The 26,795-nt window shown below is 43.1% G+C and overlaps 1 protein-coding gene across 3 annotated transcripts; it reads right to left on the bottom strand.

The window, feature by feature from the left end:
• Positions 1–20,865: 20,865 nt before the first annotated feature.
• On the bottom strand, positions 20,866–23,866 carry LOC120676518. Of its 3 annotated transcripts, XR_005675855.1 has the most exons (6): positions 23,450–23,866; positions 23,340–23,358; positions 22,875–23,184; positions 22,494–22,794; positions 22,328–22,407; positions 20,866–21,314 (listed from the first exon to the last, which is right to left on the bottom strand). XR_005675855.1 is itself a non-coding variant. In XM_039957845.1 (5 exons), the coding sequence occupies exons 2-4, from the start codon at positions 23,355–23,357 to the stop codon at positions 22,348–22,350; spliced, it is 765 nt and encodes a 254-aa protein (XP_039813779.1). In that variant the 5' UTR covers position 23,358; positions 23,450–23,864; the 3' UTR covers positions 20,866–21,314; positions 22,328–22,347. The 3 variants fall into 3 exon arrangements, 1 of the variants encoding a protein (XP_039813779.1); XR_005675854.1 differs by having other exon boundaries at positions 22,875–23,358; XM_039957845.1 differs by having other exon boundaries at positions 22,494–22,795; positions 22,955–23,358; positions 23,450–23,864.
• Between the last annotated feature and the right edge of the window lie 2,929 nt (positions 23,867–26,795).

The following is a 26,795-nucleotide window of genomic DNA, read 5'->3' as shown; positions in this document are numbered from 1 at the left end:
GTTTCCCGCCAACGCACATAGGTGGAGGCCTATTTATACTAGTGGAGCCTTCTTGGCAGCTACTCCTCCTCGAGATGCACCTGGACGACGGGTGGCAGGGTAGGTTCGGCCGAACCTGGGGTTCAGCCAACCCCCCCTGGCGCCCCTCGTCGTTATCCTCCTCTGGCAGGCTGACAGGTGGGCCCTTGTGTCTTTCCTTGTGTGCATTATGCGTGGCGCGCCCGTTTGCTCTGCCAGGTGGGCCCTCTTTGTAAGTGGGTGACGCCGGATGCGATCTTCTTCGTAGTTGTGTGGCGTCTACTGCGTGTTTTCTACTTATTTTGCTCTTCCTCATCTGAAATGTACAAGACTCAAAAACAACTGTGGAGCAAGGTTAGTGATACAAATATATAAGTAAGGCATATAGTTTTCCTTTATTATTGAGTCTAGTTGACGGTCGGATTTGGCACTTAAGGACCGTCAACAGACCTCTCCATGGATTTCATTGAAGGCCTACCAAAGTCTGACTCTTATGTAGCGATTCTGGTAGTAGTTAATAGATTCACGAAGTATGCACACTTTTATCCTTTGAAACACCCTTATTCTGCAAAGACTGTGGCTCAACTATTCTTTGACAATGTGGTCAAGTTGCATGGAGTTCCACAAACTATAGTGTCTGATCGAGATAAAGTTTTCACTGCATCATTTTGGCAAGAGCTGTTCAACTTTTTGGGTACCAAATTGCTTATGAGCTCGGCATACCACTCTCAAACAGATGGACAAACTGAAAGGATCAATAGTGTCTTGAAATATTTCTTTGCTGTGTTGTTCCTGACTCACCCGCTAAATGGCTATTGACGCTCACTAATGACCATTTCCAGGCATCAACTTGATCAGAAAATCATGAGAGTTTGCATTTCTTACACGCATCTTTATCCAAATAAATTTCTAAACCACAATTCACCTTTAGAATATGCAAGACGTGTTTTTGAGCTAATATGCAGGTTAGCCCGACATAATATCACAGAAAATATCAGAGCACAGATTCAGGCTCAATTCGAACAAGTGTAGCCCAAGAACCGAAGCAAATCTACTTAAGACAAGTCCATACCTCGATGTTCAGACAAGGGAAGGCCCAAGATAGCCCAGCCCCGGCAGTTGGGGGCGGTGGGAGCCACTGGCCGGTTGGCCGATCACCCTGGTCGGTCGACCAGCATGTTGACGCTCACTAATGACCATTTCTAGGCGTCAACTTGATCAGAAAATCTTGAGAGTTTGCATTTCTTACACGCATCTTTATCCAATAAAGTCTCTAAATTACACTTCACCTTCTAGAAAATGCAAGTTGTGTTTTTGAGCTAATATGCAGGTTGCAAGCACACTTTAGCCCGACATAAAATCACAGAAATTATCAGAGCACCGATTCAGACTCAGATGGACCAAAAGTGGCTCAAGAACTCAGCTCAGACAAGCCAAGACAGACCAAGACCAACATAGGCCAGACAAGGAGGCCCAGGACAGCTTGCTGGATGAAGCTGGGGGCGGTTGGCGCCACTGGCAGGCCGGCCGACCAGCCTGGTCGGCCGACCTTGCCCGTGGGCCCCACTGCCTTAGCCAAGCCATGTGTCGTCTCCTGGTTGGTCCCTTAGGTCGGTTTAAAGAGTTTCACCCCGTGGCTCCCTGCTATAAATAGAAGGGGGTGGGTGGGTAGAGAATAGGACACACACACACACACCTCACAACACTCACCTCTTGCATAGTCTTTAGGCTTAATGGAGTTTAGGAAAAGTCTAGGAGTCTTCGAGTCACCGGAGTTGCTCGAGAGTTCTGGTATGGGTTCATCTCTAGCTCTCTCTTGTAATATTCGGTTATTTGTAATAGAATTAGACTATGGTTACCGATATGTGCTCGAAGTATGTTCTGAGTTATCGGATATATGCTTCTTGATCTGGTTGTGTTATTGTTCAATGCTTGCATTGCATGATAGCCCTGTGCTTGCGATGATTAACATATCGGCCTTAGAACTCTATCAACTGCTCCAGTATTGGTATGTTTGCTCTAGTGTGATGTCTGTCCATCCGGAGGGTGGGGGCTCCGCGCGGGACACTATAGTATCGCTTACTAGTGTAGACATGCTGTCTAGATTAGCTAAGATTTGCTGGATGTCAACTATACCCACAGTTTGTAGAGGTAGCCGACAGGTGGTGACAGCCCTGTTCGAGCCCTAGTAATCCTCCACGTTCAGTGTGGGGGCTAGGAGGTGCATAAAGCCGCCGGGGTGTACAGACTTCTCTCGTTACTTCGATAGCGGTCTCCCTGTTGTGTAATTTAATCTCTGACGATCTAACCATAAGATAGCATAGATATAGCTAGCCTAGCACAATTGACTCGAGCTCTAACTTCTACCTTGCTCCCGGCCTATAGCATCTTCTTTTTCTTTTATTTATCATGAGGGTAGTTGTGTGTGTGTGTGTCACACTACCTCCTTCCATGTTATCTATCTTACCCCTGTTTATGCATTTGAATACCCAATCTAGATAAAGTTCATCAACTAGTCTATATCTCTTCATTCACCGCCTTCCCTGCGGAAAGATAAATGACACCACGAAATACTCCCTTGTAAAATGCTACAGCGGTAATCTGTGTGCTTGCAGATTTATTCGTGGTTCATGAAATACCTGCCACCTCAATTGGCGTCTGCGGGCGTCATCGCTGTTTCCCGGTGGTGACGCTGGTAGGAGCCAACACAGCCCATGGGCCCCACCACATTAACTCTTCTACGTGGCAGCTTGTCAATGGTTTACAAGGTCGGTTCTACAAGGAATGGCTACATCTCACCCGTGGCTGCCTACAATAAATATGAGGTGAGGGGTAGAGATTAGAACACACACACGCCCCTCACCTCACTTACCTCAAGTGCATTCTTGCTTAGTCTATAGGCTTAGTAGAGTTTAGGAGAAGTCTAGGAGTTGTCAAGTCCCCGGAGTTGCTCGGGAGTTCTGGTATGGGTTCATCTCTAGCTCTCTCTTGTAATTCTTGGTCGTTTGTAATAGAATTAGACTATGGTTACCGATATCTGCTTGAAATATGTCCTGAGTTATCGGATATATGCTTTGTGATCTGGTTGCATTATCATTCAATGCTTGCATTGCATGATTGCCCTGTGCTTGCGATGGTTAACATATTGGCCTTAGAACTCTATTACCTGTTCTTGTATTCGTATGTTTGCTCTAGTGTGATGTCTGTCCATCCGGAGGGTGGGATCTCCGCGCGGGATGCTAGAGTATCGCTTACTAATGTAGACATGGAGTCTAGAGTAGATAAGTGTTGTTTGATGTCACCCTTTCACATGGATTGAGAGGTAGCTGGCAGGTGGTGACAGCCCTGTCTGAGACCTAGTAACCCTCCACGTTCGGATTGGGGGGTAGGAGGTACATAAAGCCGCCTAGGTGAACGGGCTTCTCCCATCAGCTAGAGGAGCCTTCTCCCTGTTGTATTAGTTTAATCTTTGACAATTTAACCATAAGATTGCATAGATATAGCTAGCCTAACACATCTGACCTGAGTTCTAGCTTCTGCCTTTCTCCCTGCCTATAGCATCTTTTGTTTATTTATCTCTGAGGGTAGTTTTTGTGTGTGTCACACTACATCCTACCATGTTATTTATCTTACTCATGTTTACGCAATTGAATATCCAATTTAAATAAAGTTCATCAACTAGTCTATATCTCTTCATTCACCGCCTTCCCTGCGAAAATATAAATGACACCCCGGTATACTCCTGAGTAAAATGCTACAGTGGTATTCCGTGCGCTTGCAGATTTATTCGTGGTTCATGAAATACCTGCCACCCCAATTGGCGTCTGTGGGCGTCATCGTTGTCCCCCTAGTGGTGGCGTTGGTAGGCGCCAACAAGCATTTTTTGCGCCGTTGCCGGGGAAGGCACAGATTGAAGTATATAGACAAAGTTATGAACAAAATCAAAATTGGTATTCGCTTGCTAAACAGGCTAACTTGGCTTTGTTTTCTGTCTTCGTTGATGTGAAAATAGGGTAGTGTATGACTGGTTTCAACTTTCCGCAAAACTTTCATTCCGATCCAGAGTCACTTTTGAGGAAGACTCGAGCTCGTCTCATATCTCCTCGAAGACCCCTCTTGGCAGCCGAACCAGTCATCGCATCGTCATCAGCTTCTCAAGCTATGGCCCAAAAGACACTCCGCGATTACTCTGCCCCATCTGCTAACCAGGTCCCCACCGGGCCCGATGTTAACACCGAAGGGGAGAATTTCAAGATCAAGACGGGTCTCATTATGATCGTGCAGACCAGCCCTTTCTGTGGCAAGGCCAATGAGGATGCCAGCGCTCATCTCCATCAGTTCTTGGAACTTTGCACCACTTTTGTTGTCAAGGGAGTATCTCAGGATGCGATCCGGCTCCGTTTGTTCCCGTTCTCTCTCTTGGGAGAGCGAAGCAATGGTTCTATGCTAACAAGACCGTTGTGGACACCTGGGACAAATGTGCTAAGACATTCCTCGTGAAGTTCTTCCCGACAGGCAAAGCCAATGCTCTTTACGGAAGGATTTTGAACTTCCAGCAGGCATCAAATGAGTCAATTCCTAAAGCTTGGGAGAGACTTCAGGAGTACATTCTTGTGTGTCCGCACCACAGAATGGACAATTGGCTCATTCTCCAAAACTTCTACAACGGGTTGACTCAATCTTCCTGTGATCATGTGGATGCCGTTGCAGGTGGAGCTTTCTTCTCGCTGACCATTGAAAGAGCTACAGCATTCATTGAGAAGATGGTGTCCAACCAAGGTTGGAGCAATGATCGTCTCCAACCACGCCAGTGAGGCATGCACACCGTCAAGGAGGCCAACTTGCTCGCTATGAAGATCGATCTGCTCCTCAAGAAATTCGAGGATTATTCCCAAGAAAGGCTCAAATCCATACTCTTCAAGACTTAGAAACTCGCATGACATGTGAGTTCTGCGGGAATGTTGGACATTCGGGTGATGTTGACGCTCCTTAGCGCCCCAATTTATATACCGCAAGCGCACGGGATCGTGTAGCTTTTCCCTTAGAGTATTCACCCAAGGTTTATCAATCCACGGAACCAAAGATACAAGAAACAATCTACTAACATAGAGAATCCTTTGTGTTGAGGTGGTGTAAAACGAATCTAATCTACTAAAAACAGCAAACACCGAAGGTAGCATGAGAAAGTTAGAGATAACCAATCTAGATCACCTAGATCATGCATATGTTGTAGTTCCAGCTAGATGTAGTGAAGCAAGACAGATGTGAATCTCAATGAAAAGCATCTTTAAACCCAAAATCTCCAATCCGATCCTTCGATACCCCATCTACTAAAGCAACGCCCTGTCACAACGCCCCCCCCTTGGACGAAAGCACCCTGAAGCAAGTCAAACCCCCTTTGGTAGTTCCACCATGAACCTCTAGCCACCATGACTACAAGATCATGTTAAGCGATCTATCTCGATAATAGATCTAGGATGAAGCAAACCCAAAGAAAAGAACAAAATCGAAAGAGAGAACATGGTCGCTAAAAATTCGGAATCACAAGTAACTTCACCATGAATGATTGTACATCACAAGATCACAACCGGGGCCCTACCTTGATCTTGATGATCCTAGCTCCAGCACTCCGACGTGGTCTTCCTTGCAAGGTTCCCACGTCGGCTAGGGAAGCCCCTAGACAACTAGCACGACCCTCGGCTCTCCAAGAGGTGTCCCTCTATCTTCTCTGCTCCTTGGCGTCGTCTCCCGAATTGATCTCCTGCGTGAGCCTGGGGGAGGGGTCTTTAAATAGCCTCAGGAAACCCTAGGTCGATGGGGAGGCCGAGACTCCCTGAAAAGGGCCTGGGCCGGCTGGCTCAATGGGCCCAGGCCGGCCGGCCTATCCCATTTTCTCGCCGCCTCGCGTTCTCCTTTCTCCCCAAGTCTTCTGGAGTTTATACCTTTCACGATTGCACCCCATTGGACGTCGTTATCTTCGAGATTTCTTTGAGGGAAAGGATAGGACAGAGAATCCTTCCTTAAATCTCTATTTGTTATGCTTAGCCCTGAAGTATCTCGATCTCATCTTGTGGGCTTTGTCCTTTGGGCTTCATTGGAGGGTGGATGTGCATGAACGGGCTTCTAGTCGTCATGGCCTTTGGTCCTTTGTTTGGGCTTTGGCCTTCATCTTTCTTCGTGTTATTGCATGATCATGGGCCTCGTCATTTCATGCTCCAAAATTGGTCAAAAACCTGCAAAAACGAAGTACCTCCAAAATATATGTGCAAATGCGAAAACGACCAATAATCGGGCCGAGGTTAGGATGGTTAGTGATTTTGATATTAAATTCATGCCATTATCAAAGTTAAACAGGGGATGAAATGGATACTTAAGGAGCGCCAATAGGTGACAACTGCCTGGAAACCCAAGAAGAAACACTATATCTCAATGGTAACAACAATGGGTTTCGTCCACAAGGAGGTCAGGGGTGGAATCAACCACACCTATATTATCAAGGAGGTAATGGCAATTCAAATTCTTTCAATCCTAACCAACCTACCTTGAGAGATCTTTTCTACGGCCAAGCGAATATCAATGAGTCCCTTCAGAAGAAGTTGGCCGCTACAGACAAATCCATGGAGACCATCCATGCCAAGATGGACGGATTCTCCACTGCCATCAAGAACCAGCTGAGTTTCAACAAGATGATTGAGACTCAACTAGCTCAAGTGGCTGCCGCCATGCCCCCTGCTATGGCAAATGTTAAGGCGATAACGACACGAGGAGGTAAAACTACTCAAGATTTGCCTTATCCTAACCATATTAACAGGAAGAAGGCAAGCCCGATGGCAGAAGAACCATCTCGAGAGGAAGAACCCGAGAAGGTTAATGAAGGGAAAACGGCTCCGCACAAATTCTATGACACCCAAGTACTGTCGTTCCCTATGAGGGCAAAGAAACCAAGTACACAGATGAGCAATTCAACCAATTTGTTGAGGTGATTCAGCAAGTGAACATCAATGTGCCCTTGATGGATGCAATGAGGGTCCCAACCTACGCATGCTACCTCAAGGACATAATTAACAACAAGCAGCCTCTGCCAACTACTGAAGTGATCAAGCTCACTAAGGCATGCAGTGCAGCTATACTTCAACAATTGCCCGAAAAGAAAAAGGATCCAGGGTGCCCCACTATCAGTTGTTAATAGGGGCACAGAGCTTCGACAAGGCCCTATGTGATCTGGGTGCCAGTGTCAGTATGCCTAAGCCAGTATTTGATCAACTCAGCTACTCAATGTTGACTCCAACACCTCTGCAGCTGCAGTTGGCCGATTCTTCGGTACGACACCCAGAGGGAATCATTGAGGATGTCCCAGTAAGGGCACGAGATTGTTTCGTTCCGGTTGACTTTGTGGTGTTCGATATGGATAATCAGAAGGAAACCACTCTTATCCTGGGATGGCCATTCCTCAATACCACAGATGTACATATTGATGTTGGGGCCGGAGAAATTTGACTTCCGACCTAGGAAGGAGCAATGCTTAATGATCCGGGTCAAATTTGGGCCAAATCCTCAGAAAATCAAAGAAGTCGAAGTCACACCTTCTCAGAAAGACAGTCTCATATCTTTCATGAGGATGTTCATGAAGGATAAACAGGAAAACTCGAAAAGGTCTAAGAAGAAGGGTAAATCAAAGGTCGCAGAGACCGAGGGTCCTGCTCCTGCGCCATCTATGCCACTAAAGAAGACCAAGAAAGCATGGCGCAAGAAGAAGACGACGTCATCGCCCGCTACTACTTCTCCAGGTACGAACGAAACGACCTCAACCTGATCAGGTATGGAGAAAGGTCCTGCTTTTCAGACTCTAAACCAAGAGCTATCTTGGGGGAGGTCCCCTCCCCTAAGTCAACAGTATCTTTTACTCGTTTTTAAATAAATTTGATAAAAACTTCCAAAACAAAATAAATATTTACTGCTTTATTTCCTTTTATCATGTGCGGTAATAATGTTTTAACTTCTTATGAAAAGTTGAAAGGATGAGTTTTGCTTTGCTATACCTTATCTGTTATATTTAGTTTGGCAATAAAATTTTCTCTTAAGTTTAAGTCTGTTGGCTATGTAAACGCTTTTCCAATGAACCTGAAAGTTCCGTGGGTTGCATATGTTTGATCCAAGTCTAAGTTGTTGTGAGTATAGATATGGTAAATAAAGTTGTACAAATTTTTTCTAGTGATGCTTGAAGTCTGGAGTTTTTTATTTTTGAAAAGCTAAAAAGGCAAGTTCCTCAGTGATAAGCAAGTCCTACCAGAGCCATATGTTTTATTCCATGAGAAAACCTTACACATATGCGGCTTGACATTCTGTTGAGTTTTATCAAATTGTGTGACCCTAGTGAGATCTTTTTCATGCTTTCTCGATCACAAGCACGTACACGTCCCATCCATGTGCGACATTCCTATACCAGAAATTAGCACCACCATTCTCCATCAATAAATACTCCATGCTTTGGTAAACTCTCTCTTAGAACATCCCTGAAATAAAATGAGATGTTAGATTATGGTTGCCCCAAAAAGAGAAAATATGGCATGCCAAAGAAGCATGACCCAAAAAAAAAGAGCGAAAGAGAAAGAAAGAAAGAAAGAAAGAGAGGGGTAGCCATGTCTCAAAAAAGAGAGAGAGAGAAAGGGATGATACAAGAGAGAGAACCAATGCCTTAAGGAGTAAGCCATACCTCCATCCATCCATCCATTCATACACTTGCACCTTTCGATCGAGATTGCATGACTTGTTTCTCCATGGATCCTCTCTTTGACTTTACAATATATGAAATGCAAGTATGCCCTGTTCTTATCCTACCCTGAGCTCCACAAAAGCTTTACATAGTAGTAGGAAAGACTGAAGGCAGATACTTCCCTGGTGAGGATAGTTAAAGTTGAGTGCTTCGAGAGAATCATCTTGGGAACTTTGCCATGTTTTCAAAAAATTTCTTCAAAAATGTCTCCAGATGGATTGCAGACCTATGAACAAGTAAGTATTACTTTGTGCACCGTTCTAACTCTCAATAGCCCAAGACGAGGAGACAGCCAAAAGGCCCCGTGAAGGAGTAAGGTACTTGTGCAAAGGTAAGAGAGCCAACACATTTAAACTTATAGATGAATATCTTTGCTTCAGACTATGACATGACAGGTAGATATGAGTCAAGGTGATTTTCTGATCAACAACCTGATTTGTCCTACTTTGCTTGGGACGAGCCAAGGACAACTTGGGGGATCTTGTTGATGCTCACTAACGATCATTTCCAGGCGTCAACTTGATAAGAAAATCATGAGAGTTTGCATTTCTTGCACGCATATTTATCCAAATAAGTCCCTAAAACACACTTAACCTTCTAGAAAATGCAAGATGTGTTTTTGAGCTAAAATGCAGGTTGCAAGCACACTTTGGAATGACATAAAATCACAAAAAATATCAGAGCACCGATTCAGGCTTAAATGAACCAAATGTGGCTCAAGAACCTAGTTCAGACAAGTCAAGATAGACCAAGATCAACGTGGATCAGACAAGGCCCAGGACAGCCTGCTGGACAAAGCTGGGGGCAGTTGGCGCTCCTGGGCTGTCGCCCGACGAGGCCCGTGGGCCCTATCACCTCAACTTCGCCACGTGTCGCCCCCTCATAGGTCCCTTAGGTCCGTTATGTGAGTCTCACTCCGTGGCTCCCTGCTATAAATACAAGGGGGTAGAGATTAGAACACACACACCACACTCAACTCTCTTCTCAAGTTCATCTGGCTTAGTCTATAGGTCTGGTGGAGTTTAGGAGAAGTATAGGAGTCATCGAGTCGTTGGAGTTGCTCGAGAGTTCTGGTATGGGTTCGTCTCTAGTTCTCTCTTGTAATATTCAGTTGTTTGTAATAGAATTAGACTATGGTTACCGATATCTGCTCGAAGTATGTTCTGAGTTATCGGATATATGCTTCTTAATCTGATTATGTTATCATACGATGCTTGCATTGCATGATCGTCCTGTGCTTGCGATGGTTAACATATTGGCCTTAGAACTCTATCAACTGCTCAAGTATTTGTATGTTTGCTCTAATATGATGTATGTCCATCTGGAGGGTGGGGGATCCGCGTGGGATACTAGAGTATCGCTTACGAGTGTAGACATGGTGTCTAGATTAGCTAAGAGTTGCTGGATGTCAACCTGTTTTTTGACAGTCACTAACGACCTATTTTGATCGTCAACTCTTGCACAAAATTGAACCATAATGTGGAATAAATGCTAGGATAGACTTATTTACTAACGAATTCCACAGATGATGTTCTAGAATGTGTGCAGGTGATTTTTAGCTAATTTTGCAGCATAATGGTGTGGCATGATCCAAGACACGACGTTCCAGCAAATCAAAACAGGACACGTGTCAAAACATAGATTAAAGGGCCCACCAGAGCAAGAAACCGATGTACCAGAAGCAGGGACCAGTGTCAATGACAAGTGGGCCCAGTGTGCAGCCCAACAGAAGAAGACAGATGTCGGTTGGCCCCACTGGGTGGCCGGCCGACCACCCTGGTCGGCAGACGGCCCAATGGGCCCCACCACCTTAGGTCTTTCACATGGAACTCTCTCATTGGATGCTTAGGTCGGTTTAATGAGGCTCAGCTATAGAACACACTCCCCTTGGCCGTGGCTTCCTCCTATAAATACAAGGGGGGGTGAAGGAATGAACACACCACACAACACAACTCAACTCACCTTTCTCCCTTGAAGCTTGAGGCCTTCATCCTAGATGCTTAGGTAGTCTAGGAGGTGTAGAAGAAGAGGAGGAGAGTGAGGAGGAATCGGGGGAAGTGCCGGGTTTGTCGGCACACTTCTCTGCTTGTGCCTCGACGGATGCTTATTCGGTTGTAAGTGTTCGAGACTTTCTTATTTAGAATTAGAGTTTAGATTGCAAGTTATCATCTCTGCCTTATATAAGTTGATGTGTATACTTAGAGAGTAGCATTTGATCTTAGCTTAAGACCCCGGATAGAAAAGGCAAGTCTTGGCCAGGGCTAAGGTTAGTAGGGAATAGCGTAGACATGGTGTCTAGGCTGGACTATACCACTCAGTTGTCTGATAGTCCCACGATTTGTAGAGGTAGCCGGTAGGTGGTGACAGCCCTGTTCGAGCCCTAGTAATCCTCCACGTTCGGATATTGGATAGAGCACGTATTATTGGAGCTATCGGCTTTTATAAGCCGATCGAAACTAGTAGCTCGAAGTATAACGGCGACAAGATCTCTTCTTTCAAACATAGATTCTAGATCTAAGAAAACCCTCTCTTTTCTGTCCTTCCTACACCGGCGTGTGTGTCCTTGGATGAGCCTGAACCCGTAGATAGCGTACTCATGTTCCCCAGTGGATACGATACCCTGGAATACTCTTGGGTGAAAACTACAGCGGTATCCGTGCGCTTGCGGATTTATTCGTGATGTTACAATGTACCAATACTTTCCCATGATTTGTAGAGGTAGCCAGCATGTGGTGACAGCCCTGTTCGAGCCCTAGTAATCCTCCACGTTCAGATTGGGGGGTAGGATGTACATAAAGCCGCCGGGGTGTACGGGCACCTCTCGTTACTTCGATAGCGGTCTCCCGGTTGTGTAGTTTAATCTATGACAATCTAACCATAAGATAGCATAGATATAGCTAGCCTAGCACGGTTGACTCGAGCTCTAACTTCTGGCTTGCTTCCGGCCTATAGCATCTTCTTTTATTGTATTTATCCTGAGGGTAGTTGTGTGTGTGTCACACTAACTCCTACCATGTTATTTATCTTACCCTTGTTTACGCAATTGAATATTCAATCTAGGAGGTAACGGTTGGAATCAACCACGCCCATACTATCAAGGAGGTAACGGAAATTCGAATTCTTCCAAACCTAACAAGCCTACCTTGAGGAATCTTGTCTACGAACAAGTGAATATCAATGAGTCTCTTCAAAAGAAGTTGGCCGCCAATGACAAATTGATGGAGACCATGCATGCTAAGATGGACGGCTTCTCCACTGCCATCAAGAACCAGCTAAGTTTTAACAAGATGATTGAAACTCAACTCGCTCAAGTGGCTGCCACCATGCTCCCTACTATGGAGAACATTAAGGCGATAACGACAAGAGGAGGTAAAACTACTCAAGATCCGCTGTAAGGATCACCGGGGTGTCCGACCCTAGAGGAGGAGGGGGTGAATAGGGTCGCTAATCGCTTTTTAACCTAGGGCTCAAACTACTTGCATAAGATAAACCTAACACGCCCTATACATGCTAGTTATGACTAAGGTTTATCTTTGCTACTCTCTACTTACCCCAAAATACTTGCAACCTATAGCCAATCCTAAACAAACTAACTAGAAAAGTAAAGGCATGCAAGGTAAAGTAAATGCGGAAACGTAAAATGGTGAGTAAAGAGGTAAGTGCAAGAGGGATGCAAACTCCCGAGTAGACACAGTCATGTAACGTGGTTTCGGCACAAACGCCTACGTCCACGGGACACCGAGGCTCTTCCGATCACCGTCTTGCACTACACCACCAAGGCGTTGCCGGCAAGTAAAGGCGAGTGCCCACAAGACACCGAGTCTCGTGCACCGCCACTGTCTCTCTCGGTCACCCAGCCGAAATCCACTACGGAGCTTCTCCACCAAGGAAGGGGTCTCCTCTTCCCCCGCACAAAGTGTCGTTGCCACTTCACACCAAGTCGGAGGGTCACACGACGGATCACAAGGATTGCCTGCCACAGCAAGACTTCTCTCAAGGGAGCTCTCGCAAGAACTAATCCCTATTACAAGCACTAAGCACTCTCACAAGTGTGCTTAAGCCTATATGATGTACAATGAAGCTCTATGATGGTTGGAGATGATATTTTGAACTTGTATACTTCCTTGGTCTCCAGCAACCTCAAATGAGCCGTGGGGTGGCATATATATAGCCCACACACCCCAAACTAGCCGTTGGAAAAGGCTGACAAAAAGTGCTATCACCTGTTAAACCAATGCTCCCATTTTTGTCATCACCAGTTTAACCGGTGAGTGCATTTTCCAACTAGCCGTTATACTTCAACGGCTACCTCAATCGACCGACGTAATCAACCGATGCAGCGTCGGTTTAACCGGTGAGTGTAGTTGCTGAAAAACTAACTCTCTGGACAACTGCACCGACGTTCACCAATACCTAGCGTCGGTTCATCCGGTGTATAGATTTTGCTTCAACTGCTGAGTTCATTGCACCGACGTATTCAATTTTCCTGGCGTCGGTTCAACCGGTGTTACCAAAATTCCAGACGTGCTCCAAGTCAATGCACCGACGTATGTAATTCTTAGCGTCGGTTCAACTGGTGTACTCTGCTGATTTGGCCTTCTCTGAGTCCCTTGCACCGGTGAGTACAATTTCCCTATCGTCGGTTTAACCGGTGATAGTAAATTGTCTCTGTCTTAATTTCTTTGACTTGGTTTTCTTCACGGTCTCTTCGATTCTTATCCTTTGGACCGAAGAGCTTTCAGGGCGGCCCTTCGGGCCTAGCTACGCCTATCTTCTCTTTGTCATCACTTGAACCTAAAAGCTTGGGAATGTTCATCTTAACAATCATATTAGTCCAAGTGTTGTGTGTGTCATCAATCGCCAAAACATTATATTGAAATATGGCATGAGAGGCCATTTTCGCTACATCCGCCTTATTCTAACCACGACAACAGAAAGAAGGCAAGCCCGGTGGCAGAAGAACCATCTCGGGAGGTTGAACCCATGAAGGTTCATGAAGAAAAAATGGCTCCACATGAATTCTATGATACCCAAGTATTGTTGTTCCCTATGAGGGCAAAGAAACCAACCACAGATAAGCAGTTCAACCACTTTGTTGAAATTATCCAGCAAGTGAACATCAATGTGCCCTTGATGGATGCAATGAAGGTCCCAACCTACGATCGCTACCTCAAGGACATAATCAACAACAAGCGGTCATTGCCAACTACTGAAGTAATCAAGCTCACTGAGGCATGCAGTGCAGCCATACTTCATCAATTGCCCGAGAAAAAAAAGGATCCAGGGTTCCCCACTATCAAATGCTCGATAGGGGCATAGAGCTTCGATAAATGACTATGTGATCTGGGTGCCACTGTCAGCGTGATGCCAAGGGCAGTCTTTGACTAGCTCAACTACTCAGCGTTGACCCCAACACCTATGCAGTTGCAGTTGGCTGAATCCTCGGTGCGACATCCAGAGGGGATTGCTGAGGATGTTCCAGTAAGGGTGCGTGATTGTTTCGTCCCTATTGACTTCGTGGTACTCGATATGGATAACCAGAAGGAAACCACACTCATTCTGGGACAACCATTCCTCAATATAGCAGATGCACACATCTATGTTGGAGCTGGAGAAATCTGACTCCATATCAATGGTAAAGTGGAGAAATTTGACTTCAGGCCTAAGAAGGAGCAGTGCTTAATGATCCGGGTCAAATTTGGGCCAAATCCTCAGAAGATCAAAGAAGTCGAAGTTACACCTTCTCAGAAAGATAGCCTTATCACCTTCATAGAGACGTTCATAAAGGATGATCAGACAAGATCAAAAAGGTCTAAGAAGATGGGAAATTCAAAGGTCGCGAAGACCGAGGACCCTACTCCTGCGCCATCTACGCCGCCGAAGAAGACCAAGAAGGTGTGGCGCAAAAAGAAGAATATGTCATTGCCCGCTACTACTTCTCCAGGTACGGATGAAATAACCTCAACCTGATCAGGTATGGAGAAAGGTCCTACTTTTCGGATCCTAAACCAAGAGCTAGCTTTGGAGAGGTTCCCTCCTCTAAGCCAACTATATCTCTTTAGTTGCTTTTGAATAAATTTGATAGAAAAATTTTGAAACAAAATAAATATTTACTGCTTTATTTCTCTTTTATCATGCGCGGTAAGAATGTTTTAACTTCTCATGAAAGTTGAAAGGATGAGTTTTTCTTTACTCTACCTTGTCTGTTATGTCTAGTTTTTGGCTAAAGTGTTCTCTTAAGTTTAAGTCTGTTGGCTATGTAAACGCTTTGCCATGAACCTGAAAGTTTTGTGGGTCGCGCATGCTTGATCCAAGTCTAAGTTGTTGTGAGTATAGATATGGTAAATAAAGTCGTGTAACCTTTTTCTAGTGATGCTTGAATTCTGGAGTTTTTGTTTTTGGAAAGTTCAAAAAGGCAAGTTCCTCAATGATAAGCAAGTCCTACCAGAGCCATATGTCATACACCATGAGAAATTTTATACATATACTGCTTGACATTTTGTTGAGTTTTGTCAAATTTTGTGACCCTAGTGAGAATTTGTTCATGCTTTCTCGATCTCAAGCACGTACACATCCACATCCCTTTGTGATATTCCTACACTGGGAATTAGATTTATCACCATCCATCAATAAATGTGCCATGTTTTGGCAATCTTTCTCTTAGAACATCCCTGAAATCAATATAGTGTTAGATTATGGTTGCCCCAAAAAGAGAAAAGATGGCATACCAAGGAAGCATAGCCCAAGAGAGAGAGAGAGGGGGGGGGGGTAGCCATGTCTGAAAAAATATATACAATGATATCAAGGGATGATAAAAGAGAGAGAAATGCTTTAAGGTGTAAGTCATACCTTATTCATTTATCCATCCATCCACACACTTGCACCTTTTAATCGAGATTGCATAACTTGTTTCTCCATGGATCTGCTCTTTGACTCTACAATATATGGAATACAAATATGCCCTGTTTTTACCCTACGTTGAGCTCCACAAAAGCTTTAACCATAGTAGGGAAGACTGAAGGCAATTAATGCCCTGTGAGGATAATAAAAGTTGAGTGCTTCGAGGGAATCATTTTGGGGGAACTTAGCCATCTTTTCAAAAAATCTTCAAAAATATCTCCAGATGAATTGCAGATCTATAAACAAGTGAGTGTTGCTTTATGAGCCGTTCTAACTTTCAACAGCCCAAGACAAGGAGATAGCTAAAAAGCCCCATGAATGAGTAAGGTACTAGAGCAAAGGTATGAGAGCCAACTCATTTAAGCATACAGATGAATATCTTTACTATAAACTATGACAAGACAGGTATGTAAGAGTTAAAGTGATTTTCTGATCAACAACCTGATTTGTCCTATTTTGCTCGGGACGAGCAAAGGACAGCTTGGGGGGATTTTGTTGACGCTCACTAATGACCATTTCTAGGTGTCAACTTGATCAGAAAATCATGAGAGTTTGCATTTCTTACATGCATCTTATCCAAATAAATCCCTAAATCATACTTCACCTTTAGAATATGCAAGATGTGTTTTTGAGCTAATATGTAGGTCAGCCCGACATAAAATCATAAAAAAAATATCAGAGCACAAATTCAGGCTCAATTCGACCAAGTGTAGCCCAAGAACCGAAGCAAATCTACTTAAGACAAGTCCATACCTCGATGTTCAGACAAGGGAAGGCCCAAGACAGCCCAACCCCAGCAGTAGGGGGCGGGGGGAGCCACTGGCAAGCCGGCCGACCACCCTGGTCGGCCGACCAGCCCATAGGCCCCACCGCCATAACTCTTCTAAGTGGCAGCTTGTCATTGGTTCACAAGGTCGGTTCTGCGATGAATGGCTGCATCTCACCCGTGGCTCCCTGCTATAAATATGAGGGGAGGGGTAGAGATTAGAACACACACACACCCCTCTCAGCTCACTTACCTCAAGTGCATTTCTTGCTTAGTCTATAGGCTTAGTGGAGTTTAGGAGAAGTCTAGGAGTCGTCGAGTCCCCGCAGTTGCTCGGGAGTTTTGGTATGGGTTCATCTCTAGCTTTCTCTTGTAATTTCGGTCGTTTAGAATTAGACTATAGTTACCGATATCTTCTTGAAGTATGTTCTTAGTTATCGGATATATACTTTGTGATCTGGTTGCATTATCATTCAATGCTTGCACTGCATGATCGCCCTGTGCTTGCGATGGTTAACATATTGGCCTTAGAACTCTATCAACTGTTCCAGTATTCGTATGTTTGCTCTAGTGTGATGTCTGTCCATCCGGAGAGTAGGGGCTCCGCGCGGGATGCTAGAGTGTCGCTTACTAATGTAGACTTGGTGTCTAGAGTAGATAAGTATTGCTGGATGTCACCTTTTCCCATGGATTCAGAGGTAGCCGACAGGTAGTGACTGCCCTGTCCGAGCCCTAGTAACCATCCACGTTCGGATTGGTGGTAGGAGGTACATAAAGCTGTCTAGGTGAACGGGCTTCTCCCGTCAGCTAGAGGAGCGGTCTCCCTGTTGTATTAGTTTAATCTTTGACAGTCTAACCATAAGATAGCATAGATATAGCTAGTCTAGCACATCTGACACGAGTTCTAGCTTCTTCCTTTCTCCTTGCCTATAGCATCTTTTGTTTATTTATCTCCGAGGGTACTTTGTGTGTGTGTCACACTACCTCCTACCATGTTATTTATCTTACCCGTGTTCATGCAATTGAATATCCAATCTAGATCAGTTCATTAAGTAGCTTATGTACTTCCATTCGCCGCCTTCCCTGCGAAAATATAAACGACACTCCGGTATACTCCTAGGTAAAATGCTACAGCTGTATTCCATACGCTTGCGGATTTATTCGTGGTTCATGAAATATCTGCCACCCTCTTGGCGTCTGTGAGTGTCATCGCTGCTCGCTCAGTGGTGATGTTGGTAGGCGCCAACAATGGCATAAGTGGCTTTCCTCTGCAGAGTTGTGGTACAATTCTAACTATCATTCTGCCCTCAACTGCTCCCCATTCAAAGCTTTATATGGGGTCGATCCTGACCCTGGAACCTCGCCTGCACCTCCCACAAATTCTCAAGATGACCCATCTGAGGCTTCTATTTTGTTGCAAGATCGACAACTTCTGCCAGCCACACTTAAGGAGAACCTGCACAGGGCACAACAGAAGATGAAATCATTTGTTGACAAGAACAGATCACCAAGGCAATTTCAGTTGGGTGACTCAATTTATCTCAAGCTGCAGCATTATGCCCAGTCCTCAATGGCTAACAGGACCTTCCCAAAACTTGCATTCAAATATTTCGGCCCCTAGAAGATTCTGGAGAAGATTGGCAACACCGCTTACAAATTAGAGCTGCCTGCTCATGCTCAAGTCCACCCAGTATTCCATGTCTCACAACTGAAACAGTCTGTTCCTGACCATACTCCTGTGTTTTCAGATATTCCTACAATTCCATCTCTGGACACAATTGATGTGGTGCCTACACACATCTTGGACCGACGTCTAGTGAAGAAAGGAGCTATTGCCATTACTTAGGTTAAATCACAGTGGAGTGGTCTGCCTTTTGAGATGTCTACATGGGAAGATTACTACGGTTTGAAGGCTCGGTGACCAGCTGCTACTTGGGGGGGGGGGTTATGTCGGACATGAGTAGTATTTATCTATTCCGGGTTATCGGGCCTTGGGCCGTTTCTGGTGTGTGTCGCTGTATTTGCGGCCCATGAACCATCTATATGTAATGAGACAGCTGGATGGCTTGTTAGGCAAGAAGAAAACAAATGCACTTCTCCTTTCTGAATCTCTCACTTCTTCCTCCCTTGTTCTTCCCCTCTCTCTGTGATTCTCCTTCTAAATTCTCTCTGATTTCCCTCTTATTCTCAAATCCGGCTATCGTGGTGCTCTGATCATCTTCGTTGGGGATCAGGACATAACAACGTGGCGGAGGGGAACTCGCCGGCATCGATGAGGCGGCGTGGCGAGGTTGAGTCGGCGGCCCAGAACCCTGCAGATTCAAGTGGCGTGGGAGTGGCGCCCCTCTTCCTCATTGCTGCGGCGCCGCAAATCCAATTTTACACGCGAGCGCTAGCGAGCGTTCCAGCGCTCGATTTCCCGACCAACCTCCACGTGCGCGGACCGTACTAGCTTTTATTTTTTTTTCTTTCCCGGCCCCTTCTGCATGTGGCGGTGCGACCCCGCCACATGTGGCCACGTACTCCTTCGCACCGCCCAGAAAACCTACAGCTTGCAGCAGCGTGTAGGGCTGCAGGCCTATGTGAGTGTTTATTTTTTTTCCTTTTCCTATGTTTTCTTCAAAAAAAAATTAATGCAACAGATACATAACTTCATATTGGGGAAGTTATGTATATAACTTTTCTTTTCTATATAAGTTTTGGCTTCTTTTTCTTTGCCCAAGTTATATACATTACTTTTATATAATTTTTTTTGCTTCGTTTGCATAAGTTATACAAATATTACTTCTTCCCGAGAATTATTATTTTGCATAACTTTTTTCTTTCAGATTGGTTTGCGACAAAGTTTTGCGGAAAATGTTGATTATATATTTTTTACAAAAAGTTATATGTATAAATTTAGCATATAAACATGATTTCCATATTTTTAGTTATATAAGTTTGTTGTATAAATATCTTGCTTCTTTTGTACTATATACTTCTGTTTTTAATTTTTTTTATATAATTCCTTTTGCTTTATATAATTTTATGCACATAATTTATGTATATAATTATATATACCGGTGGGATTGAGGAAAAAGAGGAAAAGGAATAGGGAGGCGGGGACAACACCTGAGCGCATGCGGACACTCGCTGGGCGGGAGCCCATACGTTCAGTCAGCAGATGGCGGCGGCAAGGGTTGCACTGCGGGTGGGAAGTTACCGGAAAGGGAATGGGTAATTATACTTCAAAGGGAAAGTAAATCCTGTCCGAAATCGATCGCTGCGCTCCATTTTGGCGCATGCTCGCTTATTAGCAAGGCCCCTGCGGCGCGGCGCTGTAGGATCGGCGGCATCCGGTACGACGAGATCTAGGGTTTCGACGAGGGAGGAGTGGGCGGCAGAGCGCAGCGATGGAAGGGACCGTCGGGGGAGTAGAGGATGGGCGGAGGGCCGTCGCCTGGGAGGGAGGACCACCAGGAGGGAGGTAGAAGAAGGCACGGGAGGAGCGCCATCGTGAGATGACGAGATGGAGAAGCACCATGGCCGTGGGAGAAAAAAAATGAAGTTGCCGAGATCCCCACCCACCCGTGGGAGAAGGGCTGGGAGGACTGAATCTAGAAGCCTCTACTGGAGTTGAGTAGGGACCTGCTGGAGTAAAAAAAAAAATTACTCTCGGTCCCTATTTTCTAAGTAGAGGTTAGAATAGGAGTCTTGTTGGAGTTGCTCTCAGATGGTACTTAAATTAAATTAAGGTCTTGTTTAGTTGCAAAATTCAAATTCCAAATCTATCATATCGAACGAAAATCTTACATGCATGGAGTATTAAATCTAAACAAAATAAACTAATTGCATAATTTGCTTGTAAATTACGAGACGAATCTAATGAACCTAATTAGGCAATGATTAGACACTAAGTTGCTACAATAACCATGCACTAATGATGGATTAATTAGGCTCATTAAATTCGTCACCTAGTTTACAGACTAGTTCTGTAATTAATTTTGTGATTAGTATATATTTAATACTTCAAATGTGAAAAGATTTCATTTCAAAAACTTTACACCTTGCAACTAAACGAGGCCTAAACATTGCATGAATACAACTCTATCTCAAATAATCCATCTTCACATAATGTTGTTGCAGGTCATCAAATGTTACTTTCTTACGTTAGTTAGCATGTTGTGATGTATTCTTTTTTCCAAACATATGTACCGGGTTGTGTTTTTTTCCATAAATATAAGTATCATATCACCCTAGGGTTGTCCAAAAAAACAGAAATATCAGTTTATGGCTCTCCCATGCGGAAAAATGGTTCTAAACAGTAGTAGGGAGATTCTCCCGTTCGGGGACGCCTCACTGTGGAGTGGAGAATAGATGATCCATAAAATTTTTCCCGTTGGCTAATCCGCTGCTGCCAAACTAACCCTTGACCTGCAAATTGTCATCTTCCTTAGCTTTGACTCAGAAGTCACAACCACCAGCATTATGCAGTACCAAATTTAACAGAAAAATGCGAGGATGGATACAAGAATTTTCGTAAATATCCATTGGGTTGATGGTGAATACTCTAACCATCTCTAACATATAATATCAGGCAGTCTGCCTCTGCCAAATCGAAAGGCATTCCTCACACACTTCTGTTGCAGCAAGCCTCCGTTTAGTCAGCAACAAGTCTCATTAATCATGACCAACATATGAATGAATGTCCTGCACACCATGGGGTTAACGACAAAAATGAACTGCTCACACACTTGACAAAGTGGAAGCAAGAATAACAGGCTGTAGCTCAGTTATGAACTCCCACATCTATAACCTTCATCTGGTACTCCTGACATGCACGACTTCAGTCTCATACATTTTCCGAATTGGATAACACTGCCGAATGTAACAAGATGTTAGTAAAGCCCATCCGATAATTTGTATAATAACTGGATGGTGTGTGGGTTCAACCAACAAAAAAAATGCCATATTATTGATTAAGTTGATAAATAATTGAGGTCTGAGGTAGCAAGGTACACCATTCAGGATCCTAGGTTAGCACTTAAGGCCACAAATGGAAGCGCAATGTATAGAAAAGTGAAATGCTACAGATAATTTATATAGCCGCTTATTCATGCCAATTCAGAGAGTGGGAGGGAGGGAGGAATGAAAGGCAATCGAAAAAATTAGGTGCGTCACATGATATCAATATGTCTGGACAAATGCATCAAGGCTATCATATTATTTATGAATTGAAATTGATAAGTCATTAGCCAGCAGTATAATGGATCAAAGAACAGTGAGTAGGAATTTGACATGCAATGCTACTGTAGCAAACGAATTTAGCAAAGGAGCATGCAATGAAACAACTAATCAGTGCCAACATTTCATAGATTCGACTCAACCGAAGCAGGTGCAGTATCTGAACATCTGCAACATTATACTCATCTATATTCAAGCAAAACAATGATCTCTACCTTTCTTTAAAATTGAGCATGCATAGAATGTGGTACAAGTGTACAACGGAAGCAATTCAGTGGCATGCCTCAAAGTAGCAAAGCTTTAACTTCACAACTTAGGAAATGGAAATGAGTTTCAGATTAATGGTGACCGTTGTGCAGTGTGCACTGGAACATAATTCAAGATGATGAAAAGGAATGCTGTCATATGAAAAAAAGAATGATAAAAACTGCACATAGCATGCAGAGATATTTATATTTATAGTAAGCTGTATGAGATTTCAGACCAAGTGTTGCAATTTTAGGAATATACCATGGACCATAATTAGGGACTGTCATGCTATTTTTGACCTTATATGCTGTCCGTATTGATCATCGGTATAGTTACTTTTCCCAGAACTTCAAATAAACAAATCTATATGAGCAAATAAAATCATATTGAATGCTTACCTTCTAACAAAGGTTGAAGATCAACTGGCCTCAGACAATTTAAGGACATCTTGTAAATACTGCAAGGTTTCTTGGAGATTCTAGTAACCAAAAAAAGCATGCAAAATAAGACATAAGCAAAGTAGAAAATAGATACACACGCTTGTTTAAAATTAAGAGATTCTACCTTTCCTGTTGCTTTAGGGAGAAACAACTGAAGTGTGTGTCTTATTGTGTGCAAGTCAATGGCAGATACCAGGCCACCTGGGGAAGATTTCTCTTTCTGATCTTGTTGATTCTCCTTTTGTTCTTGTTGGTGTTTCTTAGAGTCGACGCAATAATCTACACCTTTAGATCTTGTATAGAAGAAATTCATGCCAACAAGTTGGTTTGCTTCATTAAAAACAGCCGATCCTAGATGGCCCTTCACACCAGTTGAGCATCCATGAACAAATTGAATACTATCATTGTTTGCTATCCCTGCCCCACTGTATTATTATTTTTTCAATATTAGGCAACAATACAAAGTAAAGGATACAATATGGTTAGGAAGAGCTTAGATACTAACCAAACAAGATTTCCTGATATGTATCTTCTTGTTGGTGGAGTTGAGTTATAGCCATAAGTGAAGACCCTTTGGCCTTCTACAAACAAGATTTCCTGATATGTATCTTCTTGTTGGTGGAGTTGAGTTATAGCCATAAGTGAAGACCCTTTGGCCTTCTACAGCTTCATTCTTACTGAAGTTCACGGTTGCCCAATGCTTCATATCACTTTCGATAAGAATGAGCGACGCTTCCCTTTGACATCTAACCTTCTTCCGGTCAATTTGTTGCACAGTACCGTCAGAAAATTCAACTTCGACTACTCCCTCATTCCTGACAAGACCACGAGCAGTAATAACGAAACATGTTCTGTCTCCGGAGGCAACAACTATGCCAGTCCCGACTGACATTGGAAGGATTATCTGGACGGATTCGTATGCAAACAATATATTGCCTACAGATAGCATCCATGTTTCTGATGAACTCACCATAATAAGCAATACCATCCTAAGGTTTTAAAAGGAAACAAGTCAATAAAGCTGTAAATTTAGGGTTAGGCTTGATTTTTATGACCCAGAACTCGAGTGATGCTAATTACCATGGGCAAGTGGTGGTCGAGGGAAACTGGGAGCGAGCAGCCGGCGGAGGCGCCCCAGAGAAACTGGCGGACTCTTCCGGTGAGGATCCAATGTGAGATGACAAGGGGGCACGGAGCTTGAATGGCAATGCCGAGGATGAGTCGAAGTAGCCTGAAGGGGAGGAACCGCAGCTAGATGTCGAGGAGGATGGACATAAGAGCAGCGCGGATCGGCGGACTGGCGGTGGGGCGAGAGATGGCGGCGGCGGCGGTGGCGGCGGGGATACTAGGTTTTGGCCCGGAGGGGGATGGAATGATTGGAGTCGGCCGTGGATAGAACGAGTATACGCAGGCCCTTTTTTTCGTTCTTGCGCTGGGAATAGTAATATTGTGACGGCTAATTACGATATCAAACGAAGCCGGTTTATAAAATCAACTTCAAAACCCTAAAAAATTTAATGATATCTTTAATCGCATGATTAGAGGATGATTACTGTAACATCACTATAGCTAATCATCGATTAATTACCGTCATTAGATTCATCGCGAAAAGTTACACACATCTCTAAAAAAATTTCGCAAATAGACTTTATTTAGTAATTCATGTATACGAGATTTTTTTTTCGAAAAACACGTAGCGCTAGGTAACAGTTCCCAATTGTGTGGTCGGACCAGACCAACCTAGAACACGGGTGGCGGGCGCTCACCCAAGTCGGTGTGGGAGCTAGCCTAGCCTTACATGCAATTTGTAAAAATTTTGAAAGAGAATTTTTTCACATTTAAAATATTAAATATAGACTAATTATGAAATTAATTACAGAACTCGTCTCTGAATTATGAGACGAAATTATTAATGCTAATTAATTCATCATTAACACATGTTTACTGTAGCAATTATTGTAGCAATTTATTGTCTAATCAAAGTCTAATTAGGCTCATTAGATTCGTCTCGTAATCTACAAACAAATTATACAATTAGTTTTTTGTTATGTCTAGATTTAATACTTCATGCATGTAAGATTCTTATTTGATGTGATAGTTTTGAAATTTTAAAATTTGCATTTAAACAAGACCTAGGTCACGCCGCTCGGCAGCCACCCGCGCACGTAACCTACATGGAATTTAGGACTTTAGTTGCTTCGTGTAAAATTTTTGTAAAAGATTTTTTTATAATTAAAGTATTAAATATAGGCAAATCACAAAATTAATTACAGAGTTCGTCTGTAAACTACGAGACGAATTTATTAAGACTAGTTAATTCGTCATTAGCACATATTTATTATACCAATTTATTGTATAATCATGGCCTAATTACCCTCATTAGATCCGCCTCGTAATTTACAAGCAAACTATGCGATTAGTTTTTTATTTCATTTAGATTTAATACTTCATGCATGTGCCGCACACATTCGATGTGATAGTTTTATGGCTTTATATAAATCGGATTCGGATAATATTATATTATATTTTAACTCGAATACGAATGTAAAAAGATAACTCAGATACAGATTCGCGGTTGGATATTTACTCGATATATCAAATATTATTTATCTATTTTATTTACCAGAGTTTGAGAAAACAAAATTGTCAGACCAATTTTATTTACTCTATACATAAAATTGAAACAATTGAAACCCTTTCTCAAGATTAGGACCACTATATCCATCACGGAGATCCCACTTATCATATCAAAAGATTTGACGAAAGGGGTGGAGATCTATTTTTTTCATAGAAGAAAAAATATTTCTATCGAAATACTAATACTTTTTACATCAGCAATTTTCTATATCCACCTCTTATACCCTTGTATTACTTTCTTTGTCACACACCTTTGCACATGCATTCACCTATAATTTGCGTCATTATTTATTTTGGGAGGATAATAATTGACATTATTATTTTATGGAATAAAAAAAGACATGTATTACTTTTGAAAGGAAAATAAATGACATCTTTGCTTCATGGAAGGAAAAATTAAATGCGTGCCGGTTTGTATAATTTAATTACACCATGTGTGATTTGGATAGTTGCCTACTTAGAATGGATAATTGAACTAAAACTTGATGCTAAAACTTGAAAGTAAGCACTCACTTTTAGATGCTTTTCGGTAAAGCAACCCTTCAAGCCAAAAGCCTTACATGTCTAGAAATCGGCTAAGTATATTTCACTAGTCGGGTAAGTCTTGCTGAGTGTTGGAAAAATACTTAGCCTTGGTTGTGGTTATGTTTTCAGGTGATACCTTTGAGGATGATTGCTAGTTTGACTTGGTTGTGTACTCTTCCTGCTGGTCGGTGGAATGAGATCCGTCCACGGCCAATGATGATAATGTCAAGTTATGTCATGTACGTGTTTCATCATGATATCTTGTATCATTGTTTAGATGATCATTTATTTCCACTCTAGTTGAACTTGGAACTACCTTTATGATTCTAAACTTGAAGTACTTTTATGAATTCAAACTTGGTTATAATAATATTTCAATGTCAGACTCTATTATGTAAAAGATATAGAATGTTGTAAACTCTGGGCTCGCCTTCGTGCAGGTTTATATATGCTTTGTTTTAATCGAAATTCTAGTGGTTGCATCGGGATGTACCCGACAAACTGTCGAATCAGTCTGCTTGAAGTGCATTTTATCCCAAATTGTCTTTATAGTGATGGTTAGCGCACTTGAGCCAAATTAATTCAGACAGTTCTGCCACACAAAGACCATTCTCCAACCCCGAGGATGACTTGGATTCGCTAAAAAGTTCTAGCCTATTTGGAGACTAGTGCTAATGCACAAAAATACTAAACTTTAGCATTAGCACCTCGAAACAGGAATGCTAATGAGAGCAAAAGTTCAGCAAAACTTCAAAAATATAGGAAAACCATTAGATGGGGACAAAGCTAATAGGTTCCATTAGCATGTGATTACATATGGCTCCAAACAGCAGTATTAACGTTTAGCTTTTAGCCAGCTAAACTTACACTTGAAATTAGCTGCTCCAAACAGGGCCTAAGTATGGGCGGTGCAGGACTATTCCAAGCGATCGGTTGAGATGTTTGGTAGCTGTAGTATATGTCTAGACGCAACCGAACTGGCTGTCCCCTTTCCTTTTTCCACTTTTTCTCAATATAGGAGATTGATGTTGAAAAAATCTACTCCAGCAGATTGATTTTCCATCTCCCTTTCCCTTTTATTTTTTCTCAATCCCCAATAATTTCTCTCCAATCCCCAATAGAAAAGGGAGACATCGCATCTCCCTTTCCATATAGAAAGGGAGAAAATCAATCATGTTGAAATTGAGAATGGAGATTTCCCTATACGGTGAGAAAGATATACGGTGAGAAAGAGAAAAAGGAAAGATCAATCTGTTGGATGCTC

The sequence above is a fragment of the Panicum virgatum genome, chromosome 2K (genome assembly GCF_016808335.1).
Source record: "Panicum virgatum strain AP13 chromosome 2K, P.virgatum_v5, whole genome shotgun sequence".
In the NCBI taxonomy this organism is placed as follows: domain Eukaryota; kingdom Viridiplantae; phylum Streptophyta; class Magnoliopsida; order Poales; family Poaceae; genus Panicum; species Panicum virgatum.
This window is presented reverse-complemented; position numbering and strand designations above follow the sequence as displayed.

Excerpts from the sequence above, each read along its gene's own strand:
- LOC120676518 (XM_039957845.1), bottom strand. The coding sequence starts at position 23,357 with ATGGTATTGCTTATTATGGTGAGTTCATCAGAAACATGGATGCTATCT. Across the intron at positions 22,796-22,954 it reads CATATCAGGAAATCTTGTTT|GTGGGGCAGGGATAGCAAAC; the intron begins GTAGAAGGCCAA and ends AATAATAATACA. Across the intron at positions 22,408-22,493 it reads TCCCTAAAGCAACAGGAAAG|AATCTCCAAGAAACCTTGCA; the intron begins GTAGAATCTCTT and ends TTTGGTTACTAG.